Source organism: Nestor notabilis, unplaced genomic scaffold (genome assembly GCF_000696875.1).
Source record: "Nestor notabilis isolate BGI_N333 unplaced genomic scaffold, ASM69687v1 scaffold11316, whole genome shotgun sequence".
Taxonomy (NCBI): domain Eukaryota; kingdom Metazoa; phylum Chordata; class Aves; order Psittaciformes; family Psittacidae; genus Nestor; species Nestor notabilis.
This window is the reverse complement of record NW_009933350.1, coordinates 69,305-78,501: the sequence shown is the minus strand read 5'-3', so window position 1 is coordinate 78,501 and position 9,197 is coordinate 69,305. Positions and strand designations below refer to the sequence as shown.

Here is a 9,197-nt window from a genome sequence, read left to right as displayed (position 1 = left end):
GTATAAATATAGATATATATATATTTTATGATAACTGTTCTCTTAAAAATTGCGCATACACAGATAAACACCCTATATGTGTGTTTGAAACTCGCAAGGGTTTAGTTTCAGGCTGGGAACACCGAGGTGGGCTGGAAGTCAAGCACCATCACAGTTTGACACTTGTTAAGAATATTGTTGTTGTCTTTTTAAACAACAAAACCCTCAAAATATTTTTTATATTTTTTGTTGTGTTTTTTTTTTTTTTTTTTTTTTTTGGGCAAAGTAATAATAATCATTAAAAAAAGAAACCCCAATGCAAACTGAAACAACCATGTCTGGAGAAGTGCGTTTGAAGCAGTTGGAGCAGTTTATTTTGGATGGGCCAACTCAGACTAATGGGCAATGCTTCAGTGTGGAAACCTTGCTGGATATACTCATCTGCCTTTATGATGAATGTAATAACTCCCCTCTGAGAAGAGAGAAGAACATCCTTGAGTATCTAGAGTGGGGTAAGTTTGAATGTGTTTATTCTGTGTACATCCGTCCATGTTCCTGTCTGCTTTGTATAATGTCTCTGTTGTTATGTGTAAGAGGGGATTGTTTATAACTCAGTGTTTTACTGGGAACTGTTATCAGTTTTACTGTATTTAAGTGTGGTTGTGGTGCTAAAAAGAAATCCATATTGGTTCTTCATCTTTGAGATATGCACGTAAAAAGTTATTTTTTTTTCCTTTCTTTTATGACATGGATCAGACTCTGGTACATGAGGCATATTTGTTTGCCTTCAGGCCCAGCTGGTGAGTTTTGTATCCTGAAGTTGTTTGGAATATAGAAGGATGAGGGATAAATTCTCTAATGCCTGGAAAAAGATCAGGACACAATCCTCTGATTTGGATCTGCGCTCAAATCTATACTGCTTTAAAATAAAGGTGTTGATCAACAAGAAAACCCTCCAGCTCTCTTAAACAATATGGGTTTGTAATGTCTGTGGAAATGGAGAAGATGACATTCTCTTCTTAAACATAAAATCATTGCTGACTTAATTAGGTTGATTTGTCCTGATGAGGGAAACAAAGTTGGAAAGCAGAATGAAATGCTCTCTGTGTGTGTGTGTCCCCCTTTCTCTTTTCTTTCTTCATTTTGGGGGAGGTAGGGTGTTTGCAGATTTTTAAATGCGAACAGGTGAATGGTAGTGTTCCAGTTCTTCTTAAGATGTCACAGAACTAGTTTTCTCTATATTTTTCTTTTGATTTCCTTTTGTTCCTTCTCCTAAACCTAGATGCGAAACAGAAGATGCAGTCTGACATAAGAACCTCCGTGAGAATGGTTACTGTATCTGACCTTCAAACTTCAAAGTCATGCTGCACTTCTGCATTTACATGCAGAACCACTTACCACATTTGCTTTGTAATAAATACATCAGCAAGCCTCCTTTATTTAAAAAAAAAAAAAAAAAGGACACATTTTTTAAGCATGTACCAGGCATTTGATTAATTAGCTGGTCCAGCTCTTTGTAATGAAGTCGGTGAGGAAAGACGTTGTTTTGATAACTGATCTAACAACTTGAGGCTGATGTGTGTGTTTTATTTTCCTGCTCCTCTCCGTAGTCATACTGACATCTAAAGGACATCTGACTCAGTAATTAAGTTTCTCTTACCGTTCATATTGCACTGGTCTTTGTTTTCTTGTTATCTGGAGGAACAGGCTATAATTAATGCCTTCTAGCTAAGGAGGAAATAGTAATTAAACTACTTCTGAAGAATCTTCCCTCTAAAACTGTCACTGGCACACAGAAGCTGTGAAAGATTGGGAAAATATGGTGACTCCTAGGGTATTTTGTATGCAGGAACCTAGTGTAGTCTGCAGCAGATCTAGCCTGCTGATAGCCTGTAGATAATAATTAAAACAAAAGTTAACCATATCAGTGAGATCATAGTACCGGTGTGTTCAGGACCCATTGTGTTGGGTGCTGGTGTGTTCAGTGGTGGTTGGTTGATGGATAAATGCATCATTACAAAGGCTCTGTCAGTACCCAAAGGTTTCTGTAATAAACTTGACAGGCTGCTGATGGAAATAATACGCTGTTTTGGAAAGGCTGGAATAAGGTTTCTTGCTGGCCTATTTTTCCTGCTACTTTTCTGCTCTCGTGCTCCCAGCTATACCTTAGCAGGACTCTTGAGCTTCAGATGAGGCCAGTTCCTCTCGTTTTCAGGACTGAGTTGCCTGAGTCCACTGCTCCTAGCTCTGCAATCTGGACTTCTACCCTAAGAGCTTTTTCTAGAGGGTTTGTGAGGTGAAATACAAGAGTAGCAGTTTCTAGTACCTGCCACTGAAGCATCTGTGTGAATGATGTCTTTATCCTGCAAACACTCACATGAGTTGTCTCTTCTGAAAGTCAGCCCTCCTGGTGAAACTGGTGCTCTCTGGCATTTCTGTGGAGATCAGGGGGTTGGCAAAATCGGGTTCTTACAGAGGTGGCATACCCTTCAGTGCAGTGAAGTTACTAAGGGTAACTTGTTCTTTGATATGATCATGACCTTGCATATCTCTCTCCCCAAAAGGGGAAACAGTGCAAGTGGTTGATTAGAAAGAGGTTATGTGTGGTTTTAAAGTGGGAGACGTGCCGAGTAGTGGCAGAAGTGGAAGGCTGGCAGCCAGAAATCATGGGCTCTGCCCCTGCCTCCCTCAGTGACTCAATGTTGAAGTGCTTTCAACTCTGCTTTTTTTCAGTCTCCCCATTTGACCAGTAGGGAAAATGCCACCAGTGTTACACCAGGGAGTTCTGAAAGCTGCTCTATGCGAAGCTCTCTTAGTCTTGAATGTACCATATAAAATGGTGTGTATTTAATTTATTTTTCCTATCAGTGAACTAAAACTTGGTGCCTGGTATATCTGCTGGTGGGTGTCAGTTGGTTGCTATCTTGGAAAGACATTTTGTGGGTTTATACCAAGCATCCACGAATTTGCTTTATTACTGTGAAGAGTGCAATCTGAAATCACTGGATCTGGTCTTGGAATGGCATGAATTTGTATGTTTGTGCATTCCCAAGGTGCCAAGCACAAATTTTCCCCTGAGAACTGTTCATCATCTTAAGCTGAAAGTGCTTTTTAAACTTATTTTTTTCTAGAAGCAAGGTAGATTTTATTTATATAGTTCTAAGAAAAGGCTAATAAATAGCTCTTTGGTAATCACAGCCCCCTGCTGAGCACAACAGCAAATGATTTTCTTCTTGCTTTTCAGTGGTGCAGTTTTGAGGTGCTACTGCTGGTTTTGTGGGGGTTTGGAGGAGTGTTTTTTGGCAGGGTGTACATGGTTATGTATATTTAAGCTGTTCTAGGTCTGAGATGGTACATGTTATGTATATATCATGTAGGACTGAATATTCATAGCACAGTCTGCATTTTGGGGGGTAAAGGTTTAGGAGGTATTCTAGCATGGAAAAGCTAATGTGGTCTTAGTGACAGCCATGTGACTGCTGCTATATTTAGGGGAACTAAGAAGCTTCACGTTCTAGTCCTTGGATCTTTTAGGACTACTTTATGAACTTGTTACCTGGATCTATAATTTATTAAAAAGTGAAGCTGGGTAAAACAGTTGAGCATTTGAACTGGTTGTTCATCTCGTGTTTTGGTTTGATACTACAAGTTGAATTCAGCAAGTGGAGAAAGGAAGGTCTCTGCAGTGTGAAGCTGAGTTTTACATTTTTATAGGTTTTCAGTCTTCTTGAGGTGCTTGAAATTACATTAGATTGGTTTGAAGTGTCAGGTTAATTACTTTGTGATTTAGAATCTGCATTACTTTGCAATCCTTTTTTTTGCTTATGGTGAAAATGTACTTATTTTCCTTATTTTTATATGTTATTAATTTTGTGACATGCAAATAAGATGATTTGATTTTGTTGTTTAATTTACATAGGTATTTTATATGCAAAGACAACCATGGAAACAACCACTGTATTTGAGTTCAGTGGGTAAAATCAGGGTGCGTTTTGAGGTGATGGGAAGGGAACGGAACATTTAGAGTTGGCTTGTTCCATGTATTTGATGCTAGTTTTCATTTTTATCTCTATTGGTATTTGTATTTGTGATTTAGAAAGGGGACTGTCTAATTATAGCAACTGGAGGTTACCAGAAAAAGCTATTGAGAATTCCAAGCACTTTGCTTTTTCTTTCCCTGTGTGTATGAGTTGCTGCAGTGACACAAGACTGTGAGGGAGGTAATGAAGGCTGATAAGCTGAACTTGAAAGAAAAATATAGTGATAGATGCTTTTAAAGATGTTTTTGTTCTGGGAAAACTTCCTTTACAATTGCTTCAGTCTGAATTGATTCTAAAAAGAAACTAGAACAATGTTATTTAAGGTGCATTGAAAGAAAACTAGAATAAACTTAAAAACACTTGGAGCTATAAGGGAGGGAAGATGGAGGGCACTACCAGTAGTATGGTGAAGTCAGTGATTTGACTGCATCTGTTACTTTGTAGGAAAAGTGTAAACTGTCCTTTGGTGGCTTTTATGTTGCTTTTTTTTTAATCTACCAAAAGAGGCTTTGGAAGATGGATTAAATTGTTCTTGTTTCACCGCCAGTAGAACTGAAATACTGTGGTGTTCATGCAGTGCTGATATGGTCATAGACCGGACACTCAAAATCGTTCTATTGTCATGAAAGCATTTTTTCAAGACAGAGTTTTGGAGAGGTTTTCTGTATTTTCTTTTTAGCAATTTCACATTCTTTCTTAAGAAAAAATGGTATGCCTATTTTTGAGCTGGGTTTGTTATTTAAATATGAGTAACAAAAGAAACCAAAATCTTGCCTCTAGACTCCTGCGCCTCTTCGGTGTTTTTCTTCTGCAGGTCATGAAAGACATCACAGGCATTTTCAGCTATGAGCTCCTTATATTTTGTTTTTAAAACAGACTGTTAAAAAAATAATCCTTTATTTAGGTCCTACTGTTAGCAGAGATAGCAGTGAAAGACTTGGCACTCAACATCTTGAAGTGTTCCTTTTTTTTAAAGTAGACTTTGATGCTTACTACTATCTAACTTTAGTACTGTCTTACCCAGTAGAAATACATTTTTCAAGACAAAAAAATTAGGAATGATCCTTTTTTTTATTATACTCATAAAGCTGGGAATATTTCTTGATCTGATTAATATAAGCAAAACCAGTTACTAAATTCTTTTTGGGAAATAATGAGCATTCTGCTTGTCAATGCCACTGAACGTGTTTAAGCATATGCCTAACTGTGAGTTGTTTCGTTGTTGCCTCTGCAGTGCATGGGGATCCATCTATGTAGAAGTCTGTGGCATTCTTGATGTGCAACTTTCTAGTATTTACATATGATAACACTCTACTGCTTATTTTATGTGAACTGTTGTTTCTTTTTACATAGCTGCAGCTGATAATTGCTTTTTATGATTAAAGTGAGAGAAGGAGGTTCTTTAATGCTGTCAAACAGAAATGACCTTCAAATCTCTATGTTTCAGAATATTGTGTCAAGAGCTTTTATAAAGCTGTAATTTTATACCAGATTACCTGAAAAAGAAGGGGAAAAAAATGTAGAACAGTTGCCTGTGCAGACCTTACTATTAGGTAGCTCTGTTTAACCTCTGTGCCTTCTGAATTGTGATCTCTCCTGCATTTATTTGTTTTTATTCTTGTCTTAAACTTAGAGTAATTAGTTTCCTCTGTTCATCAACAGTCCTGATGTGATCAAATGAGCTGTGAGACCATCCAGTTAATTCTACTTGTTTTGCATTAGGGTTAAAGCCAGTTCCCAGGAGAGTGAGGGATTAACCTGTTGTATCACGTTTGCTTCTTAACATGTTTACAGTACACCGAGTTTTTTTTAAACTTACTTTTACTTAAAATTAAGGTATTTTAAAGGATGTTCTTTTTGGTTGTTTTTGTTGTTTTGGAGTTGGGAAGTTTGAAGGTATTCTGGCTTTGAGTCTTGTGTATTTAGGTTGACTTAGGGCTGACTTCTGTTAGTCCTTCCTATAGCAAAGGAGTGTGGTTTGCTTAGAAAGCTAACTAATACTTCATTTTCAGGAATTTTAGGAATGCCTTTATTCTGTACAGAAATTCCTAGCATACTTTGGTCTAATGGGAGCAAATGGAGAAATACAATTATACGAGTTATTCTGCTTAGTGGGCATTATAAACCTCATGACAACACAGTAAATTCCCTGTTACTGAGACATTTCATGTTAAAGGGTTGATCCTATAGTTTTTGTGGGACAGTCATAAATGTTACACGTTCTGCTGAGGGTGTGTTTGAATTTTTCACCTCTGAGTAGCATATAACCCTATGCACGTGTGTACCTGATTAAACTCTTTATCTTTTGGCCCTTCTCTCCTGGACTTTACTGATGTACTCTTTTATAACCTGTAGCATATTAATAGTTCACAGTTGGCTGAATGAAGGATATTGTGCTATAAAAGCAATGAGCTTATTTAGCCCAGTATATTTTAATATTTTGACATATATATATATATGTATGTATTTATTGGCAAAGATCAAGAGAATTATAAAATCACAGAATCGTTTGGGCTGGAAGGGGCCTTAAAGATGATCTGGTTCCAATCCCCTGCCACGGGCAGGGACACCTTCCACTAGAGCAGGTTGCTCCAAGCCCCTGCGTCCAACCTGGCCTTGAACACTGCCAGGGATGGGGCAGCCACAGCTTCTCTGGGCAGTTTTATCGTGAATAAATTGCAAATATGGAATTTGCAGATGCAAAGTGGATGCAGGCTACTGTCCTGGTAATTGTCTTTCCCCGTATTATTTTCTAAAAGCGGACACTGGAAAAGATCCTGGATGTGGCTTTGCAAAATATTAACCCATTCACAGCATCCCTAATTACTTTTTATCCTGTAAAATATTTACCATCTCCATTTGCACAGAAAGCTTCCAGAAGCAGTTGGATCCTGTTGCTAAGCTGTAAAACCTGACAAAAAAGGTACAGTGGATAGCAGAGACAAAATCAAAGGCCAACTTAAGTTTTATCTTTTGGCAAAGCAGGCTTTCCTTCCATAAGCATTTGTAATTATTTAATTTGATTTTCTCATTCTGGCTGAACATCTAGAATATTTTGTTCTACTCTAATGTAACTTACTTCAACACATTATTTTTCCTAAAATCCTCATTAAGCTTGAGAATGCCACTAATGTGGACTAAAATCCTTAAAAAATGCAAGTGATTTAGGTCAGTCATGTGCAGTCTTTTGTTAACCACAAGATTTTTATTTCCAATAGTTTAAACATGACATTAGGCTTAATAATAATGGCAAAAATTTTCTATTCAGACAGGTCAGTTTGCTTCATTTCTAGTAATACAGCCTAATTAGGTTTACTAGCGGTCACCATGGATAAAATCCACATGAGGTGTAGCCAGACTTCTAAGACTTTGTGTTTCATAATTCTTCCTTATCCGTATCCAGACTTCCAGTTTGATTTAAATTAGTTTTGTTACATAATATTGCAGTTTTGGGGGTTTTCTTATTCTTAGGAATCAGCTTCTTAATGCATCTTCTCTCTGTGTCTTTGTGAAGTTTTTGATCTGGAGCTTGTAAGTGTTAAGAACTGCAGTGTTTTGTAGGCCATTCAGAGGGAAAACCATGAATTTTTAGAACATATTTTGCTCAGCAATTTAGTAGAAGTGTATTGTTTTTGTAGAGAGATTAGATGAGTTTAGAGTGGCATTCGAAAGCGGAGGGGAAAAAGCATGTGTAGATGTTAATAACTGTCATGACTTTTCCTTCAATCGTTGTGGAATTAGGCCAGCAACTTTAATGTTCTTCTCTAAGCCTTCTTCCCCGCTTCAATTCTGTTATTTTTCATTCGAACAAGATATGGTGTGGCTATCCATGTGTCAGTCTGATCTTCCCATGGCCAAAATCTTGGCTTTTGGATTTGGACTGGTGTTTTTTCCTTTGTTCTCCCCAGTCACCTCCTAGCTTTCACCATTTTGTTGGTCAAGTTCACAATATAGAGATTGCGTGTGGAGAATGGTTACAAAAAGTCATCATCTATGTGAGAAATACACATAGGCTTTACTTATGGGTGCATCCACGCAGTGTTTTCTGTAAACACCCCATATATTTCTTATTAGATCCAGTACATATCAATTAATTTACTAACATGAATCATTGCTACTTGTAAGTTCTTGTGGAGCTGGGGCCTTGGGCTGTTTGTTCTGACAGTGAGTAAGAAGTTGTGATCTGTTTTACTCATGTAGTCTAAGTAAGAAGAGACTAAATGAGAGTGTAGCTTTGTCATTTTAATACTTAAAAGTAAAACGAAGCTGTGGTAGGAAGGGTGGCAATGACTTTAGTTCTGTGACTGCAGAGTGGTTTAAGAAAACGTCACTTGTGCTGTGGGCATACAAGGTGCTTCCTGCTCCTGCTCATTATAGGTATTTCACCTTTACCACACTGCCTTGTGTAAATAAAGCACTGTGTTGTTTGAATGTTTTGCAGGATACATAGTAATAACAGGAGGAGGAAATAAGTTGGTATTTTAATGGTAACTCGCTGTTTTTATCTTGGGTGGGAGCAGACTTGATGGTGTCTTAAGGTTGGCTAAATCCCCTGATCTCTATTTTGCTGGTGCTTACATGAGCAGAGGGGCATAATCCAGTCAAAAACTAACACTTTAGAAACGTGTTGAAATCTGTTGATCCAGTTGTGTGAAGGGATTGTACTGGCATTGGTACAAAAAGAGGGGGCTAGAACTGTGACAGCCCAGGCCTCAGTGGCTTCAGCTACTGTAGCTTCTATGTGCCAAGTTTAAGAGGCTGCCTCTCGGATTCCCTCTTAACATAGAAGGCAGCTACAATTTTGAACCCAATTTTGACACTACCTGCTTTTTCTGATAGATATTTGCTGGACAAGTTCAGTGAACCTTTTTGTTTCTCTGTTACCACAGCTTTTCTTCTTACAATGAGAATATTTCTAATTGTGAATAGGGGTCTTCAAAATAGCTGTCTAATTTTGATGATGGCAATTCCTTGGAAAAAGAAAGTGTTGGTGTATTTGTGTGTTTTGTGGTATTTGGCAGAGTATCAGTCAGTGTCTTTAATCAGTTTTCCCTGTGTGTTTTGTAACTGCAAGACAAGGATTCTTACATTAACAGGCTTGGAATAATTTTGTTCTATTTCCCCCAACTTCTAGAAAACACTTGACGTCGTTCTATTTTGTGATAATGTAGAAGGATC

The 9,197-nt window shown here is 37.7% G+C and overlaps 1 protein-coding gene across 1 annotated transcript in view; it reads left to right on the top strand.

Annotated features, from left to right (window-relative positions):
* Positions 1–313: 313 nt before the first annotated feature.
* Positions 314–9,197, top strand: part of LOC104407532 (serine/threonine-protein kinase MRCK alpha-like) — a gene marked incomplete at its 3' end in the record, with an annotated part of 70,509 nt that continues 61,625 nt past the window's right edge. The window contains exon 1 of the mRNA XM_010016842.1: positions 314–491. Within this exon, the coding sequence (XP_010015144.1) occupies positions 314–491 (178 nt within the window). The remainder of the gene's footprint in view (positions 492–9,197) is intronic.